At 37.0% G+C, this 27,626-nt stretch overlaps 1 protein-coding gene across 13 annotated transcripts in view; it reads right to left on the bottom strand.

Moving 5' to 3' along the window:
• Window positions 1-27,626, bottom strand: part of TCERG1 (transcription elongation regulator 1) — a 68,596-nt gene that overhangs the window by 28,412 nt on the left and 12,558 nt on the right. For 8 of the 13 annotated variants that reach the window (XR_002126344.1, XM_019663573.1, XM_019663510.1 and 5 more), the window contains exons 2-9: window positions 23,081-23,306; window positions 20,084-20,236; window positions 18,574-19,057; window positions 13,777-14,019; window positions 9,397-9,459; window positions 8,051-8,251; window positions 7,316-7,428; window positions 6,517-6,605 (exon numbers count right to left, since the gene is read on the bottom strand). Coding sequence is in view for 12 of the 13 variants with exons in the window: in XM_019663573.1 (XP_019519118.1) it covers window positions 6,517-6,605; window positions 7,316-7,428; window positions 8,051-8,251; window positions 9,397-9,459; window positions 13,777-14,019; window positions 18,574-19,057; window positions 20,084-20,236; window positions 23,081-23,306 (1,572 nt within the window). In the remaining variant the exon portion in view is untranslated. The remainder of the gene's footprint in view (window positions 1-6,516; window positions 6,606-7,315; window positions 7,429-8,050; window positions 8,252-9,396; window positions 9,460-13,776; window positions 14,020-18,573; window positions 19,058-20,083; window positions 20,237-23,080; window positions 23,307-27,626) is intronic. The other 5 variants (XM_019663579.1, XM_019663518.1, XM_019663552.1 and 2 more) reach the window with 2 other exon arrangements.

Below are 27,626 nucleotides of genomic sequence, written 5' to 3'. Positions count from 1 at the left end.
TTGTTTTTAAGAAGGAAATTTTACAAGTAAAAAATACAACTGAAATTCGATTTCTCTGGATTTGCTCAAGAGCAGAATGGTGATAAAAGAAGAAAACAGCCAGTGAACTAGAAGACAGATCAATAACGATCCCATCTGAACACTGGGAGGGCGCAGACAGCCAAGGGATGAATAGTCTCAGGAAATCAAATGCCTAATACACATGGCACTGGGGTCCCAGAAGAGGAGGGTATTGGGCAAAAAAAAAATTGAAGATAATGGCCAAAAACATCTCCAAATTTGGTAAAGAACATAAATATTAAAGAAGCTCAGTGAACCCCAAACAGGATGGTGCAACTAGAACTCTCAGACACTGCTGATGGAAATTCCAAAATGGCAGGACTTTTTGGAAAGCAATTGGACAGTTTCTTAGGAAGTTAAGCATATACTATACCAAATAATCCAGGCATCACACTCCTATTTATTTCCTCAGAGAAACAAAAAGATATGTGTCCCTAAGAATGTTCATAGCGGTTTTAGTTGTAATTAACTTGGGCTAGATCCAGTTTTTGGCTATTACAAACAGGCTAACATGTAGGCATGGGATGGCTGAATATTGGAAACAACCCAAACGTGCATCAGCAGGTGAAAGGATAAACAAACTGCGGCACAGATAAAGGCCTGCTACTCGGCAATAAAAAGGAACAAACTATTGATGTATTCAATAACATGGGTAAATCTCAAAAATCATCATTGCTAAGCGAAATCACAAAAGGCACATATTAAAGGATTCCATTTATATGAAATAATCCAGGATAAGCAAATCTAGACAGAAAGTAGACTAGTGCCTAGAGCTAAGGAAGCTGAAATATTAAAAGAAATGGGGAGTGACTGTTAATGAGCATGGTGTTTCTTTGGGAGGGTAATAAAAACATTCTCAAGTTGATTACGGTAATGGTAGCACAACTCTGAATATATTAAAAATCATTAGGTTGTACTCTTTAATGAGTAAATTGTATGGTTATGTGAAGTATCTCAATAAAACTTTCATATTTTTTTAAAAAGAAAGTAGACAGAAAAAAGTATATACTATATGATTACTGATATAAAATCCTAGAAAATGCCAAGTAATCTACACTAGAAAGCAGAGAGATCCTTAGGGATGGGGATAGAAGGAGGGTGGACAACAAAGGGACACAAGCAAACTTTTGAGGGCACTGAAAATGTCTGTCTTGATTGTGGTAATGAACTTTAAGTATGTGCAGCCTATTTTACTTCACGTATACCTTAGTAACACAAATAAAAATAAGAGAAAATGTATAATGTACCACCAAACTAAAATCTTTTATGGAAATGGGCTAGCTATCCCTTTTTTTGTCATGAAATCCAATCAAAACCTAAGGCTTACTGATCCTACAGAATACAAAATGCTTCTAGTTTTGACCTCTCTTTACACTTAACTTTTGAAGTAGGGGTTTTGGGGTAGGGTGAGTGTTATACATTTTCAACAAAATATTCAGTGCAGAATTCTTCCATCAGAACCATTATGAGACACTTAAGCCATCTTGTTAGGTGGTTACTGGGGAAAAAAACTAAGTCTAAATTTTCTATGCCAGCTTCTAAAACACTGATCTATACCAATAGCAGCACATAAGATGGAAATGTTGTTCTAACTCATGTTGGCTTCAAAATACCTAAAAGTGTGCTAATACAGTGCCAATGGTATTAGTAGCAAACATGGAGTGTGAAGATGTCAGGACATTTCAGAATTAACAGAAAAACTATGGACAAAAAGTTGTGTCACAAAATTGCCCTGTGCTGATAACATGCATAATAAAGTACTTAGGGGTGAAATGTAGTGATGTCTGCAAATTTTAACATATCAAAAAAATAAGACTGATGAACAGATGCATTAAGGGATGGACAGATAAGTGACGAAGCAAATATGACAAATATTAACAGTAGATTCTAAGTGGTCAATATATGGTATTCACTGTTAGAAACATTCTTTCAATGTTTCTGTATGTTTCAATTTTTTCATAATAAAATATTGGAAGTAAAAAGCTATGAAAACAAAAATAACTATAGAAACACAGCAGAAGAAAAAAGAGAGAAAGAGACAGAAAGAGAGAGACAGGAAAGAAGGAAAAGAAGAAAGGGAGCAAGGGAAGCCCTGTGCCATTCTCAGTAAATATAAAAGTGACTAGAAGTTAAAGATAAATTTTTCATAAAAACCCAGCAGAGATTCCAGACAAACAAAGCATGGCAAATACAGGCAGCCCTCACTTTGTACTTTGTACGGGACTATACAAATAAATGCAAGCTAAATCTGTGTGATGCAATCTTAGCAAGCAATGGAAAAAATTACAATTGGTCTGTGACCTTTAGAAAAAATTCCCAATACAGGTAAGAGAAACATGAAACTTCATGTTTTACATTCAGCTTCTTAACTTATCTCTAAAGAAAATAATCTGAAGAGCAATATTTGAAGATATCAAGAGATTAATAAAAATTTAATTATCCAAATGAAGTGGCATACCCTGCCTTGGCTACACAATTTGTTTAAAGTTAGCATTTATCCATTTTATAAGACATATAAAATAATAAATTAGGCATTAAAGCTAGACTGATAATAAATTCCTTCACTGATAGAACTTGGAAATAATTTGGACAAGTGGTTTATCTTTTTTTTTTTTTTTAGCTGAGCCATCCTGCCACCTGTTGGCAGCTCAGCAGCAGCTCAGCTCAGGCCGGGAATTGAAACAGCGACCCTGCTGTTCAGAGCTCACACCCTTGAGCGAGCTTTTAAGGTGGTTTATCTTTCGTGCACAAGTTTCCCCTGCTATCCAAAAGTAGAGTGTTCCTATGAAACCTTCTGTAACCTGAAATACTGTAAAGCAAAGAAGCAATTACCATTAATTTATATGGAAAATTTCTGAGCGTTTCCCAGACCCAAAATTCAAGATATACACAATGTCTATTTTGTTCACCATGACTGGAACTTAACTGGAGCTTAATTACGTCCAGTTTTACACACTAAGCATAAGACCCTTGCAAGCTCTCTTAGGCTTTTCTGATACCTTAGGACACACCTTGCTACCTGACGCACAAAATAAATCAAGATAAGCACAGATGCTCACAGACACACAGTTCAAAGCTGTGGGCGACTTGATGCTGAGATGCCAAGAGTAGTTTCCAGGACAGAGCTTGGTGGGCCACTCTAGCTGCTGGGGGTCTGTACTGCCTCTATAAGGGCTCACTGCAAAACAAATGCTGAACGCTATTTTTGCTTTTAGTCTTTTTTCATTAAAGCAAAAATCCTCTATGGATTTCTTTCAGTTAGCAAAAAAACAAGTACTAATGTAGATCTTTCATGAAAGTAAAGTAGCATAAGGCAAACTTTCAAAAAGCAGGGGATACCTGTACTCAGATGGCTGTAAAAGCACTAAAAATATATAGTTGCTTTTTGGGGGGCAGGGAATGCTTCCTAAGACACAGACCGCAGAAGCTATAAATAAAAAGGTCAATAAATTTGACCTCATCAAAATATAAAACATATATAACAAAAAGATAGAAATTGTAATACATGTACATGAAAAAGTCTCTCACATATCATTAAGAAAAAGACAAATCCATAAAGAGATGAACAAAAAGTGAAGAGGCAATCCACAGCCAATAAACAAGGTTCAATTATACCAGCATCCTGGAAAACTAAGAACCCTTTTTTTTTTAATCAGGTTACCAAAGATTTAAAAGGAATAATCCTAGACTGGTGAGTGCAGGAGAACAGGTACTCAAGCTGTTGTTGAGACTATTAACTGGTACAGCCCCTCCGCCCCCCAAAAAAACCTTTTCCAAGGTCTATTTAAACAATGGCCACCAAAATTTTAAATAGCTGTATCTCTTGATTCAGCATATCAAACAGAAATGCTTGAATAAATTCAGAAAGAAAACATGTATACGGTGTCCTAGACAGCAATATTTATAATGCCTAGGGCGAACACCCCACCACCACACAAAAAATGGAAGATAACCTAATCGCCCATTTGTAGGAAAATTATGCATTTTCATACAACAGAAAACTATGCCATCACAAGTAGCTTTATATGTACTAAAACTGCAAATTTTCTGAGACCTATTTAGTAAAAATCACCAAGAAGTAATGTATTAATATTTTTAAGGACACTATAATGTGCACATATGCCACACACACACACCTCTATGTACATAAAACACAATATAGCAAAAGGTCCAGAAGGCATAGGTACCAAACTTTTGTTAATGAAGAGGTTTGGTGAAGGTGGAATTCTACAACTATTTACCTCATATAAGTCCTTCATATTGTATTCTTTTATGCATTCATTGTTCTTTCCTATGTTGTGTCAGATCAATTAGAAAAGACAAAAGCAAAGCCCAAAAACAATAGATATAAAACAAGAGAAAAAGAGACTCAGATAACAAAAAACAAGAGACTTGACATGCAAATTCCAAATGTTCCAGAAAAATAAAAAGAAACAGATGAAGAGAACCAATAATTAAATTCCAAAAGAAAATCTTACTAATCTAAGGGTCCAAGTCTGAAAGTTGATGAGGTCCATGAAGCCCAGACTGGTGGGGTTTGGGGCTGGTTACTAGCTTTCATGTACAATACTCAGAGAAACCACAACCTAGGGAATATATTCTTTGAATACAGACTATTTTCATAACTTTGGTTTTGGAACCAGGTAAATATTCTGCATAATTATGTTTAAAAATGAGCCTGTGTTATCAAATTTGGAATATTTGAAAACAAATATTCCAAAATCCTTTAAAACCTACTATGACTATAACATTCCTATAGCGATACACCCAAAACATAAAAATAACTGGGGAAAAGAGCTTAAGCTGTCTTCAGTAATCACACTGTTATTGATACTGTTGGTATTGTTCTGTGACTTGTTTGTGAGAAAAGTAAATGAGTAATTATGTTGCTATCGCTCAAAAACAGGATTTTTCAGCAGGAAAGGAGATACTGAACTAACACAGATATAACGAGATTCAGTAAAAATCTTGTAGTAGACCTGAATTGCAAGTAATGGCATGAACTCATGATATACCTTTAAATGCATGTATCTTCCATTTGTGTCTACCAAAGAGGTAAAAAAAAAAATGACTCATCAGTAGTAACAACCATCTCTAGATCCCACACTGAAGCCTATCAATGCCACTTTCCACAAAAAGAAACCTTGGGCTCCTTGGAGAAATGGCTGAATGTAGATCTGAGGCAGGAAATACATGAGGTAAGCCAGAGACATCTTGCAAGAGCAGAAAGCAAAGAAGGTATTAAAGATAGGGTTGTAACAAAAAAACCCTCAGGAGCCAACCTTAAGAAGCTTCACCTAGCCAAAGATGAAACTGAATATCAATAGGATAACTGCAATGGATAAAAAAACATAGGAAATACATTTAAATCTATGAATTTGTATTACTCAAGCCAACTCATTATTCTGAAAACCAGTAAGTATATCCTTTCTTTACTATACAATTTGTACCTCTAAGTAACCAATGTTGCTAAGGGGAATCATCTCTAAGTATTCCAGTTAATAAATGGAAAAGGAAGGACAGAAATACATTACCACCACTTTCAATCCTTAATGATTTAATGGAGCCAGGCCAGGTTTTGCAAGTTCAGCACTTTTGACATTTTGAACCAACTAATTAATTCCTATAGGGGCTGTCCTGTGCATTGTAGGTTGTTTAGAAGCATCCCTTGCCTCTACCCTCTAGATGTTAGATGTTATTAACATTAACATCTTCCAAGTTATGTCAACCAAAAATGTCTGTAGACATTACCAAACATCCACTAATGGGGGGAAGGGAGGAAGTGGTAAAATTATTACTGGTTGAAAACCACTGCTCTAGGCAATATTAACCAGCAATGGCGGCTAACATCGCACGCACACAAAAAGGGACAACCAGATGCATCCCAAGGCACATCACCACCATGAACTAATCTTGCCAAAAAGATCAAGCCTGAAGCTGATCACATCTCTGTATCTGTTTGCTAGTTTGTAGGAAATTCAGGAATGGAGGGCTCTAGTAAACAGTATCACGGGATGCAATAACAAAATGCAGACTGTAGGACTCTACAGAACAAACATGTTTACTTTCTCTGTAACAAAAACAAGGAAGAAAGAGTAAGAAATACAAGTAGAAAGGGAATCTATAGATCATAAGTCAACTCATTACAATGTGCGGACTGAATATGGAATGAGTGATTTGGAGATTTGGAGCAGGAACGGGAGAGAAAGCGCTAATGGAGAGAGGAAGAACCAAACAAAAGAAGAAATTATGAACGAGAAACATAAATGGAGGGGGAAAGGAAGACACCGAAGCAACTGAGTTTTACGTTTGAATACCCAAAACACAACAAACAAGAACCAAAACATTCGGTAAAAACGTACATTTGACATACATTTTTAAAGTACTCTTGCTTTCTGTAGGATAAACCATGTAACAATCTAGTATAACACATGAATAAATAAGCCAACTGCGTACCACGGAGTACCAGGAATAGGGGTGGTAGCTACTGGCTTTGCCTTCTGGGCAGCCTTCTCCTCTTCGGTCATCTCCTCTTCTTTGGGCTCCTATGAGAAATATTACTCCCATTTAATTAACATCATAAAATTGTACCACAAACACAAGCATCACTGCAAATGGCTCCAAGTGCAACCAACATAAGGTCTGCTGCTGGCATAGGGAGGGGGATGCTGAGTAGAAATCTCTAAGAACACTCTCAATCCTTGCCTCCTGGACAGAACCGAATTCCACAATAGCAGACGGTTCTATCTTACAAGCTCACTAGCCATCTGCTTAGGAACAGAAATAGGGAATCCAGTCTACAAAATTAAAGACCTTTTCATTTAAGGTCATTTCTTTTTTTTGCTAATTTCCTCACATAAAACATGACTACCATTGTTCCCTCACTGAATAAAGGAAGCTTCCAAAAACCACAGCTTTTAGTGATGCATACCAATTAGTCCACGCCAGGAGAGGACAGATAAAATATGACGACCATTCCCCAAATATGAAGTTGTACTTATAATTTTAACATGTACCAGTCTATAAATAGGAGACTGAGGTCAGGTCCAAGCTCTGGTCTAGGGAGCTTTCTTCCTTGGGGCCTCAATTCAGTCTAAGAAGTAATTTAATGAAAACTTTCAAAGGAAACACTGAATTAGAAACTTCCAAGAACCCTTTCAGAGATCAGATCTATAACAATTATCTGCAACTGGATCCAATGGACTTTCAGTTACAAGAAACTTGTACCCAACAGTCTATGCGGCTCCCAGGTTACCTCCTTGATCTCCTTTATTGGCTCTTCTTTCGGATCCTCCTCCTCCGTCTCCATTGGCAGAGGTTCTTCAGAAGGTTCTTTCATTGGCTCTTTCATCTTATCCTCTAATTTTTCTATGTAAAAAGTTAAGATCATGTCACTCAATGGTTTTGATGTAATTTTCCAAGAACTTTCAGGGACCGAACAGTTAAGATATTATGGATAAGATATGTAGTTACTAACTCGAGTTACTAACCACAAAGATACAACGTTCTTCCTTGTAATATCATTCATTTGAATCTAACACAACGCTCAACTTCACATACCTTGCTATATACCAATCAGGAAACTGTCACTAGAAAAGAACTACTGATTTCAGAGAGAAAAGGTCTTTTAGGTCATGCATGTATCAACTGTAGCAATCATTCATTTTGCTGAAAGGGGTAAGATACTAAGGTACTTATCAACAGAAACTGGGACTTGTGGTATAGAAAATTATGTCTTCTTCAACCAAGACTCCAAGGGCTTAATTTTTTTACTTCAGAACACATACAATACATACATTCCTTTCTGATCAGTACTATCAACCTCAATGAGGATACCAATTATATAATAGAATAATAATGCAATTCCTGACACCAGTAAAAAAATATATATATTTGCATGGATGTATAATTTAATTTCTCCAGATGGAATAGTTGTCTGTTTATAATATCATAGTTTATACTACGTCCCACCAAATCATTAAAACTATACCTTTTTCCTTTAGTTCTTGGGGTTTTTCCCAGGTGGATTCTAATGTTCTATTATTGTAATAGTATGTCTTCCCATCTGCTGTTTTATATTCAGTCCACTCAGAAACTGCTGTTGCTCCAGCTAAGGTAGCAGGTGAAGCTGCAATAGCGACCTGGGGGTGGATCATGGGCACAATAGGAGGAGCCATTCCTGGCAACACACCTAAAAGAAGAAGGAACAAAAGTTAGACCCAAGATCAAATTGCAATTCAAAATAAAACTTTTAAATATGGGCTAAGTCTTCCTATTAAATATTAATAAATGAATGAACCAGTTGGAATAAAAAAAATCACATAAAATATGATTTAATTACTTAAATATATTTCCCTGGTTTAGTTCTAATGTCTAAATTCACTTCAATTCAGAAATTCTACCCAAGAAGTACCATAAGAACAGTCAGAAATTTGGGTCACACCTAATAAGTCTTAACCTAATAAATTCTAAAAATCCTGGTATATTCTCTACTTATTAATAGAAATATATTTTTATAAAAAATTTCTCAAATTCTAATGACATAAAAGCAACAAGCATATTTACTAAGTATGTTTCCTGAGGCAAAATCATTTTCAAGTTCTAAGGTACCTAAAAGGGTATGAATAAAATTCTCAGTTTTAAGTTAAATGACTGAGTTTATTATCAAATCTACTTTAAATACTAAGTGATGAAGACAGATAGCCCTATAACTCTGTCAGTCGGTTTAGTCTTTTCCTAAAAGAAAACAAAGTTTCTTCTATTTTTAAAATAAGCCACAATTTGTATTTTTACAAGATAGCTAAAAAAGCTGATATTACATAAATAATTAAGAATATGTGAATCAAAATTGAAAAACAACCTCAAATCCTATACAACTTAAAGTTTCGGGTAGTTATCTTCAATCCCCTTGAAATATAAATTTATGCTATACACACAAATATTCACACACATATACTCACTGGCATGCAAGCATAATCACATCACTTTACACATGGAAATGATTTTTTTATATTTAACTTAAAAACACGTATCAAAAAATAAAATTAAATGTTATGAATATGAGAATGAAGTTGTTTACACTTATTACAAAAATTAAGATATAAAGTGATCTGACCTTATTTGCTTTTGTGAACCAAAGAAGCTAATACTACAGGCAATTGGGATAATTAAGTGTTGGCCAAATATGACAACTGCATTTATACTGCTCGTTAAAAAGAAAAATATAAAAAAATCCACTCACTTGGGCAAAAAATAAATAAATAAAAGGATAAACAACAACATTCACTACCATGCCAACTTACAGACAAAACAAACTAAGATGGTTTTAAAAATTACCGGTCTTGGTGGTAGCGACTGTCTTTACATACGGGCAGCTGACTATTTGCATCATTGCTACACCTGTAAAATGGATAAGCAAGCATACGTTGGAAAGCTGCCATTGTTATGTCGGCTACCACTGGGATTCAGGAAAATAATTTACCACTACAATTTAGAATGTTACTTCCAATGAAAAAGACCAAGAATAGAATAAAATTTCTTTTCGTTTGACATTTTGTGGGAAGTGGCGCCAAATCCAATTATAACTAATTCTAAATTATATCATCAATTACCGTTTTATCAAACCAGCTCTGATAATATTTGAAGGAGTCTCAAGAGTTGAAATTCAACAAAGGAAAGCCCCTTCGTTAACACATACTTAACAAGTTCTCATGTGGGACATTTTCCCACAGGACATCAAACCCATGCTGCTGTTGCTTAGATACCAGTGAAAGGCAGATGCAGCATGACACTGACAAGACACTTTCTCTGCGCTGTTTCTCGGCGGGAACTACATGCAAAAGCTGAGGCATGGAGCATAACCATGCAGAAATAGAAAAAGAATAAAATAGGACAAAAGGGGGAGGGGGAGGAAGGGAGGAAAAAAAGGTATGAGATGGGGCCAAATATTCCACTGCAAATAATACTGTAAATAAAGAAAGGGCAAAGATGAAAAGGAGGGTAGCATTCAACTAATGACAAAAGATCCATGTTCAGTGCCTGCTCTGTGGAATGCCATGGGCTTGGGACACTGTGGAAGCAGGCTAACATGTTAAGAACAACACAGCCCCTTTCATCTCATTGATGGCTCCATGGGTTGACTGCTTCAGAAACCTCTATCACTTAAGGCAGCTAAAGAGGTAGCACTTGTATTAAAGAATGGAAATTACGTACAGTTCTTAGAAGAATGAAGACTCATCATGATGCATTACAATGGTGATACAAAAAGGGAATGAAAGGAAAAGCTGGAAAACTGAGGCTGATTAATTGAGAATATTAAAAATTAAGAGTGAAATTAAAAATTTTTTTTAGAGGAAAAGGCTGAAGGATGAAGGGAAAAGGATAGGGAATTAAATTTTATTTTCTATTTGTTTGGACTAAAAAAACTAAACCTAGTTTGGTACTAATGAAAATTAAAAATATACTATTTTCCCCACTAAAGTATAGGAAAAGAAATTTCTCCTAATTCAGAGACAAAAATTAAAATTAAACCCCTCAGCTTAAATAATGTACCTATGTTCACGCACACACACACAAAACTACTGCCAATTTTTGAAAAGTGCTGTTTTTCTTTATTACTACTTTAAATAAAGACTATTAAAGCTAAACTTTCTATTAACTCTGAAACTAAAACAAAAGCACTGGATCATAAAGGCATGCTGAGTAAAGCTATATGTACAATTTTTTTCCTTAACATTTAAAAAAAGTAATGGAAAAATTCATTTGGTTAAGAAAGTCACAGCATGTATTAGATTTAAATTAGTATAAATGCTGCCATCTGCAGGACCACTGAGCCTATTAAGTCAGCAACAGAAATTCAATTCCTGGAATAAATGAACTTCATCCTCAAAGACTGTTCTCCAAAACCAGTCCCCAGAAAGTAATTTTAACTATATAACTTAACCAGAAGAAAGTCAAATTATTCATATTTAGGCATAACTGCCATTGTTAAATATCAATGGGGCCAACACAGAACTCTTATATTTGACTGTCAACATACAGACCACACTGAAAGGTCATACATGTTTCTTCTCATGCTAAAAAGATAAACTTAACGTTTTCTCTGTGGGTAATTATTACATGCACCTCATGGAAGACTCACAAAATAACCACATACCTAAATTTGTAAACTTTTTAAAGGGAGCATTTGTCCAATTTTCCTATAACTATCTTCAAATTACAATCTATTAGGAAATTTTTTAAATCCATTTAGCATTTTGGATAATTCTCATGTCACTGACAATAAGTTTCTTGAAATTACAAATAAGATTTTATAGCCTTAGAAATCTTATAATCCTAATCCAATTTACTTTGCCCAATTCCAACTCTTACTCTGATATTTTACCTAATTTTTCCAGTCCTTCCTTCATTTTGTTTGACTATCCCTTCCTTAATCTTTCTCATTAGAGCCACACATTGCTATTTCAAACAGAATCTGAGGTTCCAAGATAAATTTCACCCAAATCCCTCCTGTTCACCTTACTGCCAAAATGATATTAAGAAGGAAAACCAGAGGGATAGATCTCACTGTACCTAACACCATAGGTTTGGGGAAGAGAAAAGCAAGTCTTGATCACTAAAGCACCCTGGAGGACAGAATTAAAGGGAAAATGAGAAAATGAACATTAATATCAAAGATGCCTTATCATATAAATCAGTATTTATTACTCTCTATAAAATACTAGCTACCTCTCCAAAGAATCTTGTACTCTTAAGACAAAATTTTACAGATTATCTAACTCAAGTTCTCTTCCAATTGACCTACAAAATGTCATTCATGGCTGCCATTTATTAAATGTCTTGTCCTGCAAAACTTCCTAAGTACCACCTCATCTGATCAAATGGTCACCATCATCTGTTCTAACATTTGATGGGGTGAGGGTAAAGAAGAAAGACCATGACATCAAAATGGAGCTATAACTGAAGAAATTTTATTGTGACAAAATTCCACTTTCTATAGAAATGAATTTTGCTATTCTGTACCTTTCACCCACTGGTCCTATTAAAAACCTCTAAAACAAACTAACACCTTTTATAGATGATAGCCTTTCAAATACTTTGATAATGTTATTACACTCTCTCTCAATCTTCTCTCTACAGAATTAACCCAGGCTTCTTCAGATCACTCAGAATCCAGGATCTGGTCTTAAAGCTGTCCTTGACCTTAAAGCAGACCAAGGTTGTAAGATATCAGGAATATCACGCTATTGTCCCTCTATCACTTGGTTTTCTACAAAAAGTTTATCTAAAGAGGCAAGTATCCAGCTACCTGTCTTAAATTTAATTTAGAAGGGTAGTCCCTAGTATTGGGTTGTCGAAAAAGTCATGACGCATTTTTGCAATAAAAAACATAAGAAAAAATATGTCATGACTTTTCCGACAACCCAACAGTATTGGTTTTCTTCTTATTTTTAAATAATTTAAGTTTCCTAAACATTACACTGGGCATTTAATTACCTAATACTACATCAACAACATGTAAAAGGTTTTTCTACAAAAACACCCCACTAATTCTTGATACTTCCGGTTTCTTTCTTGCTAAGGTACAATTGTCTGAAAGTGTTCTTTTCAAAGGGGTCACAAGGAAAAAGACAACTAGAGCAATAGCGATAATTAAAACGTGTGCAAACCTAAGAAGCAGCTGTACACAATCCTAATCTTACACAGAAACTAGTGCAACAGAGTGGAAGCAACAGATAGTGGGAGGAATGTAAAACTGGGGGAAAAGAGGCCTAGGTACTATTTATCTTTGCTGCAAGCTAGCACTGTGAACTTGACCTATGGTATCCATCTTTTCAGCTATAATACTAGAAGAATAGACCATGGATTAAGGATTAAATATTTGACAACAGCAAATGCATTCAAATTAGGATGCCCAACACTATCACTGTTTCATCCCTACAGAAAGGATTCTACTCCACAATCTTTTCATTCCTTCTCTAGTTGTAATAATTTCCCCAAAGACAAAAAAAGGAAGAAAAAGAATTCACCCTAATTATCTAAATGTTTAAATGGTGTATTATACTTTTCTTCACAATTGTTACAAGGGAAACTTCTGGTTTCTGTTTTAGATAATTTTAATTTTTTTTTTTTTTTACAGGTAAGTGACTCACATTTTCTTCCCAGTATAACATAGTTATTAAAGGCATGGTATTTGGATCTGGAGTCCCCAGGCTCAAATCCAAACACCATCACGTATAAGCTATGTGATCATGGGCAAGTAATTAAACCTATCTGTGTACCTACCTCATAAGACGGTTGTAAAAATTAAATGAGTTATTACATGTAAAGTGCTTAGAACCGTGCACAATATATAAATCACTCAACTTGTGTTAGCAATCAATGCCTTGTGTTCTCTCAACTTCACAGGACTCAATCCCTTAAAAATACTGCATTTAGAACATATTTACACAAGATAATCATTTTTAATTCATTGAGGCCATTATCCAAAATAAGTGTAGCTTTAACTGTGGCTCTAATTTTAAGACATGTAAACAACAACAAAAAGGACATTTACCAAAACTGAAGAGAAAATATTGCAGTTAGCCATGAATCTTTCAAAAACGTTTCAAACAGGAGAGATTCAAGGCAAATTTCAAATGCAACAGACACATGAGAACAAACTAACTGACAATATGAAAACATAGCTGGAAAGACTATTATAATCTATTGACTTACCTGGAAGTGGAATTGGCATGCCAGGAAGGGGAACACGAAATGGAGGTACCATTACTGGTGGAAAAGCAGGTATTGCTGCTGCTGGCTGAGGTACTGAATGAGGAACAGCAGGAGGTAACGTCTGGGGGTGCGGCTGGGGAACGCTTTGCACCGGTGTGGCTGTAGGAGCAGGAGTTGAAACACTAACTGTAGGCGTGGCAACTGAAACAGCAGAACTTGGGGTCTGATCTTGGGTTGTGGGTGCTGACAAAAGATAAAACAAAAATATCTATCACTCCTTCATCAACCATTCTTACTGTATTCATTCATCATTCACTCATTCAGTAAGTATTTAAAGGCCCATTCCATGCACTGCAAGAAATTTGTAACAAAGTCTCTCTTCAAGAAGCTTAAAAATAATTCAATATAAAAAAATAACTAAAATACAAAGCGAAATGGGATCAATGTATAGGAATGTAAATCAAGACCCAAAGACCAAAATTCTAACTGTGAGAGGGTACAGAAAATTTTATATTGTGATGGCAGGCCTTGAAAGACTAAGAATTCAACCAGGAAAATGACGAAGTGGAAGGAGAAAATAATTAGTGGGAAAAGTGAGTAAAAGCAAAGAGTAAAGAACAAGGAACTGTTTCCAAACAGAAGGCAGGCAGGCAGCGGGTAAAATGCTAGGCGTACTGCAGAACTGTGAGTGAGGGCTGGAAAGGCAGGCCAGAGGCACAAAGTCCAGGCCGTGACCAAAAGGCTAAGGAGTCTGCACCTTATTGGGTGGGAAAGGAAGAACTTATATAAATGTAGGAAACTGACAGAGGAATACACAGCAAAACAAGTTAACTCGTTACATCTGTGTATGCCTTTCACTTTTCACTACATGTGCTTCGTTAGACTTTAAGTTTTTAGTAAGAATGCATTCACGGGTTATTTGTTTAACTTCGTGAATATAAAAGGGGTTTAGGGGAGGCTGAATGAAGGTTTCTATATGGAAGAGTAATAATCAGTGTCCATTTGATGAGTTGATAGGTGCATAGAAGAAAAGGAAGAACAGAGGTGGAAAAATCAATTTCAACATATCTGGACTTGTCCAAGCAAAAAAGAACAGAGAGAAAAACATATGCAATAACTAATGACTGGATATGAACAAATGGAATCAAAAACAACTTGGGTTTTTCTATAATTATTTCAAAATAAAAAGGTAAAAATGAAAAAAAAAATACTCAGGTTTCCAGTGTGAGACCAAGAGAATGAGAAATTTGGGATAATTTTGTTCTGCTAACACATGGTTTTTAAGTATCAAAAATAAAACATTTCATATCTAATAATCATTTTTTAATCAAATTGTGACCTAAAACATAAATTTATACTTCATACTTTTTAAGAAGTTCCAGTTCTTAAAATATTACAAAACATTTCTGTTATTTACTTATAACCTATCTAGTTCCAAAACAAAATTCATTTTGGCAGCTCATTGGTAACAAATACTACATCTTTTTCTTGATGTAAAGAAAAATGTCAAACTCTACCTATATTGGACTAAGAATAAATTTATCAAATTCAATGAAATAAAAACAGTGCTTTCCCAATATTTATGCCAATTTTATTCTAAGGGAAAGTACGCTGTTCAATACAAACCACCCAGTACTCCCACTGATAATAAAATTTGTTGGTATTTTTTTCAGCTCCTAATAATGAAAAACTCACTTAGGCTGGGAAGATGTGAGCAATTTCATACTTGTTAATGAGGGACTCACCTTGGCTAAATAGACAGCAGGGCCAAACAAGTATCTTCAGGGGCCCAGGAATGAATTGTTGGTCTAGCATAGACCTAGCCTTAGGGTACAGTATCATATTAATATAATTTTATAACAGTGTGAAAAATACAAATTACATGCAACATTTGCCCAGTCCCATACATACACCATTTAGCATTTGTAATCTACTGTAATGGCTGAAAATATATCTAGTTATTCTTCCCAACTTCCCTGAGTAGGATTTTTATCACCACTTTTCACAAACTTGCACAGGATAAAATAAGTTTATACTCAACTGGAGTTAAAATATAAATTTCTCAATTTTTAGTCACATTTCCCCAGGTCTATTCTGCAGTTCACAGAAATACGTTTTTTAAAAAATTTTATGGTAACAGTTTTAGATATAACTACTAAAATAATGATACAGAGTACTATAGGCCGGAAAATAAACGAGTTATAAAGGTGCCAAATTTCAAGTGGAAAGGCACACCAGTGATAGTCACTCAACCCATTTCTCTTGCTGACACAGGATTTTCTGAAATTGATTAGTAGCCATAGATCACGAGAGGAAAGAGATAAAGGCAATGAAAGAATTACCAAAGTTTGCCGTGTATAATGCGCATTTTTTTGCCCAAATTTGTGAGGGAAAAATGAGCACTATACATGGGTAGCGCTAATTCCATAGCTATATACATGTTTTTAATTCTTTTATTAATGCTTATGCGTTAAATTGTAATGATAAGTAAATGCTACAATTCCTTTATATACAAAAAACAAGTACCTAAATATAAACAAAAAATATAAAAAATAAAATAAAAATTTGAATTAAAAAATTAAAACAAAAGATTTCTTTCCCTGAAAGTTTGGGCCAAAAACATGGGAACACATTATACACGGAACCACATTATCCATGGCAAAACACGGTAAATGGGAAACTGGGAGAGTGGCAGTTAGGGCTTCAGAGTGGGTAAATTCCTAAGTCTATTTGCTAAAATAACTAGTGAAACACTAGGCATCAAAATACATTATTAATCCAGCCTCAGATCTCAACTAAAAAAGACAAGTGACTATACCAGATGGAGAAATATTAAGACTGTAATATGACAACACTTCATGACACTGAATCAAGTGAAATAAAAACAGACGTCAGAAATATTCAGAAAGATATCAAAACTGGTGTTTAAAGGCAGTAAAAAGAACATGATTTTGCTATTCCGGTCTTAGAATAAAGGCCTCCCAATCACTGCAGGGCACTGCAAAAAAATGACAAACGGGAGCTCTGAATAGAATAGTTGGTAGCAATGGGCCTGACAGACCACTCATACGCAGAAATGGAATACATAGAGGATGGTTCAAGTATCTGGCTACCCACCTTCCTTAAAACAATGTATTTCTCCTTCCTAAGAAGGTAGGGAACAAAACACAGGCAACACAGAGCCTCCACATAGAGCCACACTGCTTTCCTTAGTCACCTTCTCCATTACCAGCACACATACCCCATACAAACTGGCAGCTTTCTGCCTTGCCACACAGGTTTTAGAAGCACTGACCTAGAAAAAGGCGAAGACCCTCAACCAGTTAGCTAGCTCATATCACTGTTATACTTGCATATCAGAATTCACCCTAGCTACGAAAAAAAAGACTTGTAAAGAGTTATTTATGTACATTTTCCCCAAGCTGTCTAAAGAATACCAAGTAGGGCCTTTATAAAACTGTCTCCATATTACATGTACCTTACTTCTTTGGTTCTTGTAGCAATAAAATAAAATCTGAATCTACTACAATTAAATTTGTCATATACGTATTTCTTACAGTGCAATACATACTAATCATTCCCAAGTCCCTGAAGCTAATGGGGAAAGGGACACTTTTTTTCTTATTCTCATCTATTATCCATGTGGCAAGATAATCCAAATTATAATCACCCTGTAGGGATATGTATATAACAGTATCGTAACAAACAATAAATCAACATTCATTATTTAAATATTCTGGGACTCAATCTCGGCTGTAAAGTAGCAGCAACACACACACACATACAAACACACAAACAAAAGAAGTAGTAAAACTATTAATGACAATCTTTTAAGCAAATTAATAGATTCTTCTTTCCTCATCCCTGAAATCCACTGATGTTTTTAGAAAAGACCTAACCTTTGGGCCTCTGTGACTTTATACCTGAAAATTATTTTACCTCTCTGACTGCCTGCCTCCATTCCTCACTTCATCTGCCAGCATCCCATTTCTAGGACCTGCCCACTTCTAAATGATATTACTAGAAAGTTCTTCGTAAGTTTCCAATTTCAACACTGCCCAAAAAATGAGCACAAGAAAAATCTCCCAGAGTACTGCATTTCTACAGGCTCCCCAGTGCCAGGCTGACTCACCCATCTGCCTGGTTCTTACCTCTTCAGAACCTGATTTCGCTCTTTTCAATTTATTAACCAATATAAACTTTCCCACATCAAAAGAGTTCCTTAATATAAATCCCACAAACCACATTCATCCTCATTTCCTGAGCTTTGTTTACACTGTCCCCCGCCCCTGCACCTGAATGACCTCTCATTACTTTTGAACCTACTCAAATTCGACCACGAAGCCTTCATGACCAACCTCATACCCATGTAGTCCACCCACTTGTCTGTTTTCTCCAATTGTTTTATCTCGTTCTCGCTGTATAATTTTGTGCACTATATTCTCATTGTTTTTCATGCATTACACTGGCCATCTCAGAAAAACTGGAAGCTCTGTGAGGTAGGTACGGAGACTTACACTGACTCTGCAAACCCCACAGCACCCAGCATTACTCTTTGCCAAGCTGAATGGCTCACTCTGCATTTCCCCAGTTTAGCTTCAGGAATTGCAACTGGGCAAATCATTTCTTCTAAGAATGTAAATTTCTGTTCTTTAACCCAAAAGAACAGAATGTCAAATATGTTTTTTAAATAACATCAAGGATAATACCTGAAGCACTACCATCACTCTGGAATGCAGTCCCTACGTGTCCATTTCTCTAGCCCCTACATGAGGACACATGCTGACTGGTACTCACTTGATACTGTCTGCGACACTGACGAGGCCGTCGTCGTGGTAGGAGTGGTAGAGGACGGGGTGGATGATGGTGTGGAAGTGGACACGGCAGGTGCTGGGCTACTGGTCGTAGGGGTGGATGCTCCTACTGCTTGTGCTTGTGCTTGCACTTGCGCCTGAGCCTGAGCCTGCGCTTGGGCCTGGGCCTGGGCCTGGGCCTGCGCCTGCGCCTGCGCCTGGGCCTGGGCCTGGGCCTGGGCCTGGGCCTGCGCTTGAGCTTGAGCTTGTGCCTGTGCCTGAGCCTGCGCCTGAGCCTGCGCCTGGGCCTGGGCCTGGGCTTGGGCCTGAGCCTGAGCCTGGGCCTGGGCTTGGGCCTGCGCCTGGGCCTGGGCCTGAACCTGCGCCTGGGCTGCAAGCATAGGTGTCAGTTCTGACTGCTGAATAACCTTAACTCCATCTGGCTTGGTCCATGCAGATTCACGGGTCCGAGCATTATAATAATAAACCTGCAGAGGAAGCAAAATCATTGATATCATAGAATCCGTCAACTATCATTAAAAAACAATAATGCAACTACATTTTGTCTTAAAAGGTAATAAAAAATAAAACTACTTAGAAAAAGCACATCAAAATTGGCTGTGTTTTATGAGACTACAAGTAATTTTTCCTTCCTTCCTCCCCTTCCCTTAATTTTCTATAATGAGCACACTGTGTTTTTAACACAAAGGGAAAAAGAAAAAGAAAAACCAACCCAAGATTACTATTGTGCAGAAAGTTAACACAGCAGGTCTGACCGCTATCCTTGGAAAGCCATACTTGCAAAGCTGGCCCTCAGTTGGCATCTGGGAACTTGGATTTAGGGAGGATTACCACCATTCCCTAACTCATAAGAATGGCTCACTGTACCTAAACTGTTTATGCAAACAATGCAATTTATGCTAAATATCTGCTTTCCTTCTGAAGTCTGGAACCGTGGTGTTAGGCGGATAGCGCCAGATATGTAACCAGTCCCAAGGAAACCCCTCGACTCCGCAGCTGAGGTGAGTTTCTCTGATACAGCACTTCACATATGTTGTCACGATTCCATGCTGAAGAAATTGTATACATTTTACATGATTCCACTGAGGACTCTTGGAAGCTTGTGCTTAGTTCCCTCCAGACTTTGCCTCATGCGCCTTTTCCTATTCACCTAGTTTCCTTTCACTGATTAGTCTTAGCTATGGGTACAGTGTAGGTTGAGTCCTGTGAGTCCTAGCGAACACTAAACCTGAAGTTGTTTAAAGACCCCACGACATGTATTTAAAATACAAGCTTCCAGAATCACAGGCAAGCTATGTCTGTGCAGAAGTCCGAGCCAGCGAGCCTTTCATGGAGTCCCCTCCCCGTCGCGGCCCTGTCCATCCCCTGTCCATCCCCTGCTTACCCAAAGTTCATTTTTAATTGGCAAGAATACTGTCACTGATCTCAATCTGTCAGAACTCTTTTTAAGTTTTACTCTTCTGTCACCAACTTAAACATATTTTATCATTTACCTTCCCATCTGGAGTTTTATTTTCAACCCATATCTCCTCAGTAGGAGGTAGCGCTGGAGTACCAGGAGCAGTCACAGGAGGCATTCCCGGTGGAAACATCATCCCCGGAGGAGGAGGCATGGTTCCCATCGGGGGAGGCATGAAAGGTGGTCTCTGTTAAGTCACAAGAACAGGAATGATCACTGGTATGTATCTTTTTTCCTTCAAATTATTACTGAATTCTACTCAAGGGAAAATAAAGCACTGTAGGAGAAACAAAACTAGTTTTATAGTCCATTCAAATACATTCATCTAGATTATGTAAGCAAAGCTTTTCTGTAACAAAAATGATTACTAAACAGACTGGAAAGAAATACATCAAAATACAGTAGTCATCTCTGGGACACAGCATTATGGGTGAATTCTGCTTTATTCTTTATACGTGAACTGCATATTTCATACACTGGACACTAGATGACTTTCAAAAAATATTTTGATTTTTGTATCTTTTTTTGTTTTGTTTTCTTTTCTTTTCTTTTAGCTGAGCCATCCTGCTACCTATTGGTAGCTTAGCGGCTGCTCAACTCGGGCTGGCATCGAACCGCTGTTGCTCAGAGCTCAAACTCTTGAGCGAGCTCTTAACCAACTGAGCCACTCGGCCGGCCCCAATTTTTGTATCTTTTTAACACCAGCCACACCAATGCTTCCATAGCTCACCTACAATAGGAACCAACCGTAAGAGAAACATTATTTACAAATAACATAGTAATAAAATAACTAAAACAGAAAATCAGATGTACCTAACACTTTATACTCTTTTCCTACAAGAAAAAAATACATACTAGCTAGGAAAATATTAGTCATTTCTTATTTTTTAAGTAATAATAATGTAGCTCAAAGACGTGAACATCAGTAAGTTTAAAAGACACAGTAAAATAATTATCTATTTTATTTTTACTGGGAAATAGGGATTTTTATTGTATTTCCTAGAGCCATACTGATTCAATCCTCTCTGATAATTCCTTCACTGTCATTCAATGATTACTGACACAACCTGAGATCCTAAGCCAAACAATTCAACTATAACTGCTGTTTCTTACTTATGAAAGCAGACAATGGCCTAACATTTTAAAAAGATTTTGGACAGGGATTAAAAAGATATCCTCTATAGGGCCGGCCGAGTGGCTCAGTTGGTTAAGAGCTCGCTCAAGAGTGCGAGCTCTGAGCAACAGGGATGCTGGTTCGATCCCGACATGGGCCAGTGATGCTGCACCCGAGCTGAGCTGCCGCCAAGCTGCCAACAGGTGGCAGGATGGCTCAGCTGGTGACAGCACGTGCTCCTAACAAGATTGCCTGTTTGATGGTGGCCTACGCCCGCCCGCAACTAAGACTGAACTCGGCACCTTGAGCTGAGCTGCCACCCAGATGGGTCAGTGGATAGAGCAGGCGCTCTTAACAACAAGGCTGCTAGTTCAACTCCCGCATAGGATGGTGGCTACGCCCACCCTCAACTAAGATTGTAACATAGCACCTGAGCTTAGAGGCCACAAGCTGCCAATGGGCAGCCAGATGGCAACTGGCACCCTCCACAACTAAGATTGAAGAACAACTACTTATCTGTTCCCCTTCCCCAACTCCCCAATTAAAAAAAAAAAAAGATATGCTCTATAATCTACAAATAACACTAAAATTCAATTATCCAAAGCACCTTAATCTGGATAATGGCACTAATACTATGCTAATAATGTGAAACTGTATTTTATTTTTCTAAAAACATTTTCTTCTCCATACTCGTTTTTTAGATTCAGTTTAGCATCTTTCAAGCATCTGCACACAGACCCATATTCTATAAAATATCCACCCCAAATATGTCTCATGCACATTAGCAGGAAATCAGTTGGATTTAATGTAAAACCACACAATTATCTATCAAACCCAAGAAAAGCATCACAGCATTTATAAAGTATCCAATTACAACATCTACACATTGCCATCAGAGGGTTACATAAGTCCATTACATTTTATATTCTGCAAGTAGGTTTAACTCATAAAGGCACATATTAGAATAAATTCACATGTAACAAGTTATAACAGAGTCAGTAGGTCAAAAAGCTATTCTTATTCTAACCTTGAAGAAAACATAAAACCTTGTATAATTTAAGGGGGGAGAGGCATTTATTACTAGTCCGGCAATAAAATTATTAAGCCAATTATTAAAACCTGTGTCTCCTCTATAAATACAACCCTATCTAAACAGAGGTAACATCGCTTAAATAGTACATCATTATCTTTTTCTATTTTTAGTTAGTCCTATCTTGATTATCTAAGCTAATGGAAGGCAGATGACACCACTATATTTATTTGGTTTCAGAACTGTACAGGCTGGATAAACTAAGAAAACAGATATATACCCAAACAAAAAGAATACAACCTCAAAAGAAGACATCTGAGAGATGGTACCTTAACGACCTCATTTCAGATAATAACTGAATTTACATATACTAGAGAGGGATGTGTACCTCATATCCAGAAAGAATCCCACAATAATTCTATTTCTATAATTATAAGATAACCCTTTTTTTCCCCAGGGGAAAGTAAAACTCAAACAATGTGCTTACAAAATGTGTTTGTTGTCACTTTCTGCATCTATACTAGGCATCATTTCTGGCAAAAGTTGCTCAGGAATACACATACACATATATTTATGCTTAACGACAACATGTATCCTTGAAAATAGATTTCCCTCACTCTATACGTTAAGATTTCAAACTTCATTTCCCATAAAGAAGATGAATTACTAACGAAAATTCTCAGATAAAGGCAGGTAAGAACTACTCTATTTAATCCTATATTTTTCTATCACCATCTAAATTCCTATGTGAATTCCTGTTACCACTGCTTTTTGGAGCAACATGTTATTATATCGATTATATTTTCCTATAAAGTGAAACTAAGAACACTGAGATATAATATTGATACTAATGCCAATGAAGAAATGGCGATCTCTATATTCTTTACCTGGAGGTGTGGAGGGCCCATAGGAGGAGGAATCCCTCCTGGAGGAGGCATTGGCGGCATATTAGGGTCAAAAGGAGGACGTCCAAAGGGGGGCCGAGGCGGTGGAGGAGGGCCTCGCATCATCCCAAAAGGCGGAGGAGGCCGCATGAGAGGTGGAGGGCCTCGCATCACTGCGTTCGGTGGGGGAGCCGGGCCTCGGAACCTCAAGGCCTGCTGCTGAGCCATCCTGTGTGGGCAACAATGAATACATTTTTATTTCCCCAAATTACAAAAATGTAGCTACCGATCTCTAATTACATCGAATTTATATCAGTAAGAATGATTGACTAATGGACACCAAATCTAGGAGGAAATTTGGATGAAGAAGATATCTGGGTGGTCTTAAAATGTCTCCCCACATGCTGCTTATAGGTGCAAGGGAGGATGAAAAAAAACAGGAAATTGGGCAACACCTTGACCAGGAGATCAAAATTAATATTATCTAAAAAGGACAGATGGACATCATGTGACTGAGAGGGACACAACATCACATATTTCAGGTAAGAATATATAACCTCAACTTAATAATGAGGAAATATTAGACAAACACAAAATAAGGAACATTCTATTAAAAAGAGGGATCAGGGTTGTATTCTTCAGAAATGTCGATGATAAAAGGTAGGCTGTGTAAATGTTCTAGATGAATGGAGGCTAGAGATACGCACTAACTCTAGACCGAATCCTGTGCTAGAGGGAAGAAAGGCTCTAAAGGATTAATGGACAACAATGGAATATGGACACTAAAGTATTTTATCACTGTAAATGTATGAAGTTGATAACTGCACTACAGCTAAGCAAAAGAATGTCTCTATTCTTAGAAAATACACACTAAAGTATTTAGGGGTAACGGGCCATGGTACATGTATCTTACTCTCAAATGGTTCAGAGTAACAGAGAGCATGCATGCGTGCAAACAATAATGTAAAAGAAGTAAAATATTAACACTAAGTATACTATCTTTATTTTTGCAACTTTTTGTAGTTTGAAATTACTTCCAAATACAAAGTTTATACAAGAGGGGAGGATAGCAGCTTAAGAGATCACTAGTGTTCTCTACTTAAAGGAAAAGCCTTTCTCTACACTGCACCCTAGCCCATCCTTCAATCTCCAGCTAAACACCCTGGTTTATTTTCTCCATAGCGTGTAAGCACGTAAGTAATATCAAGTGTTATTATCTATCTCATCTCACAAGTGTTTTCTAAAAAAAAAAAAATTTCACTCTTAAAAGTAATTACTATATGCCAGGCAGTGGTCCTCTAAGCTCTTTTTAGGCATTTAATCACTATAACAACGCTACAAGATAGATATTATTATCAACTGCATCTTACAGATGAGGCCACTCAGGCACACAGAAGTTAAATAACTTGTCCAAAGCCACCGCTGGTTCGGTGGAACAGCCAGGATTCAAACATGGGCAAATAACTCTTAATACTATGCCATACTCTCTGTTGTTAAGTCCCTTTAGAGTAGGAATTCTGTCTGTCCTGTTCACCTTTATATCCCAAGCACATAATTAGGCCTGCACGTAGTAGGCCTCAATAAATATTTGTTAAATGGGCCAATGAATGCCTAGGTGATACTGTACCTAAGCTACCTCACAAGTAGGGTATGTAGAATCTTATAAAAATTATTTTTACTATAATTTCCCATAGTCAATTTACTGAACACCTATCAGTCTTACCAGTAGCTAACATAAATCTCTCCATTATACATGAAATTTACATTTCTGTGCTCAAGAGATCAACAATTATACTCCTTATGTATATTTGAAGATAATCATTCTTATATTCTTTTCTCACCAGACTCTTCCAACTTCCCTACATTTTTCAATCCCCTGCTTTACATTAATTACCCTTTGAATTTTTTTCCACATCACAGTTCAATTCTGATGCCAAAAAATCCTAATAAAGAACCAACTTTCCTTCTAGGATGATAAACACATCCAGAACTACTATACCAACTGTATTTTAACTAAATTTGCAAATAATCCTACACTCAAAGTTAAAAAGTATGAGTTAAAAATCAATGACTGCAAACAGGAATATGGGTTATATCGGAAAAGTATTTTTCAAATTATACCACTCCCACAAGACACATGGCCACCTTTACTAAAGAAATGTCTTAACCTTTAGGGCAGAAACGAAATTAACTACCAAGGAAAGCTATTCTGTTTCAGCCTTGAGTTAATAATGTACCTTAACCTTAGATTTCCTTAGAGTCTGCCTCTCCCTTTTAAAAAATTCTACAATGTTTCTTTCTTTAGAATTTCACACTTCCTAGTTATAGCCTGAATTAAGTGTTTAGGCTTTAGAATCATGAAAAAGTCAGATAATGGCTCTGCCTTTTGTTGTCAGACTAGTTACATAATTTCTGAGCCTGAGTATACTCAGAAGTAAATGGGCGGGAGAATAGAAATAAAGCCTATCTCATTATCTCTGTTCAATGAGGTAATCCCCGTGAAACATTTAGGATAGTACCTGATACGCAGTAAACCACTTTTAACTCTCACAACTTTAAGTCTCCAACAAAACCTAGCACAGTGCTCTACCTGTAAATGGCACCTCGTCATCAGTTTGACTAGATAGCTTTCAAAAGTCTGACACTAAAATGCTGACAGAATTCACATCCTTTCCTCCGCTGACAGCCTAAAGTTGCCATTTTCTGATGCCAGATGTGTATAGCTCTTTATAAACACTGCTCCATCACAGCCAACCTACCAGAACCTGCAGTGAGGATTAAATGAGCTAATAAAGTACTTGGAACAGCGCCTAGCACATTAGTGCTCTATAAGTATTAGCTTTTATTACTGTTGCTGTAACATTAGTATAGTAATAGTATTAGTAGGTGTTAAATGGCATTAATATTAGTAATAGTGGTAGCTATTATTATTACTATAATTATTACTACCAGGCTCTACATAATCTGTCCCTTTTTGACCTCTCTACAGATTCTCATCTTCTTCATGATCAAATACTCATTACCTTGCAGCCTCTGCACTTGTTCCCTCTGCCTGGAATGCTTTTCCCCAGATCTTTACATAACTGGCTCCTTTTCATTATCAGTCTCAGTTCAAATGTCGCCTCAAACTCTTTCCCCACCTCTAGCCTCTCAGACCCTCTGTGGCTCATTACCCAATTTGAGTTTTCAATTACGATAAATGCTATGAGGAAATCTCTCACTTGTTTACTTTTGTAGTACACTCGCTAATATATAGTTTTTCCTTAGTACACTGCTGCATCCCAGTGCCCAGGATGGTAAGTGTTCAACTATCATTGTTTTAATAATCATAGTGGACACTAGGTACTTCCTATATTCCAGGCATGGATATATAGACATTATTTGTACTAACTCTTTTAATCCTCACAACACCACAAAGCGGTAAGTTTGGCACAATTTTTACAGAAGAAACGATGGCACAGAAAAATAACTTGTTTAAGGCATCCAGTCAGTGGTAACGCCAGCGTATTCTTATCCCCATTTTACAATGGAGGAAATTCAGACTGCAAGTACCTTGTGATAAATCATCAAGTATTAACAGGTCAACAAAGGCCCTGGGTAAAAGAATCTCTACAAATACGACTCTAGAAGTTGTCTTACTGGCCCTCAAACATAAAGGGACCAAAGGCATTTGGATCTCCAGATAAATTCTGTCTATTGCAGGCTATTTGCATTCCTGCTACTTAAAACCCTTTCGGAAAACAGAAGTCTACCGCCTAAATAGAAACAAAAACCATTTTTACCAGAACAATGTGTTTCTCTAGAAGTACTCTATCCACATATTCAATCCCCCCAATGGTGAAGGCAAAACGGCAAATACTTTACTAGGAGAGGCAAAAATGGCAAAGTGCTGCTGCTATGCGGGAGGCAAAGTATGTATTAGCCTGTAAGTGAGGAGACCTAGGTTTTAATCCAGACTCTGCCAATTACTCAGTGACCTTGTACAAGTCACTTCATACTTGCAGGCTGGTGTCCTCATTGGATGTGATTAGTTTAGTTCAGAATTTAGATCAATCTTAATTAGCATGGAAGCTCCTTGAGGACAAAGGATTTGGGTCTGGTTCAAGTCACCTAGGTCGGTGACTGCATATAGCACGCACTCACAGGTCTAATAAGTGAACCATCTCAAAACCGCCTATATTCATTTACTTACCATATACACTGAACACCTTATTTGCTAGATACTATGATAGACACACAATGAGACAGGATACAAATACAAAAACTAAGCCCCAATTTCTGCCATCAGAGGCCACATAAACAGCTAATTTCTCTTAAACAATGAGAAATGCTAAAATAAAGGTCTGTACAACATGCTCTGGAAGCAACCTCCAACCCAAGAGGCTAAATATTTGCAACAGAACATCTAAGGTAAAGACCTATTCAAGGGCCAGCCGAGTAGCGTGTTGGTTAATGCCAGAGAGCCCCGGTTCAGATCCCACATGAGGGCCAGTGACACTGCCCTCTACAGCTAAGATGCTGAACAACAGCTCGACCTGGAGCTGGGCTG

Source organism: Hipposideros armiger, unplaced genomic scaffold (genome assembly GCF_001890085.2).
Source record: "Hipposideros armiger isolate ML-2016 unplaced genomic scaffold, ASM189008v1 scaffold_11, whole genome shotgun sequence".
Lineage (NCBI taxonomy): Eukaryota > Metazoa > Chordata > Mammalia > Chiroptera > Hipposideridae > Hipposideros > Hipposideros armiger.
The sequence above is the reverse complement of the archived record's forward strand: the minus strand, read 5'-3'. Positions and strand labels throughout refer to the sequence as shown.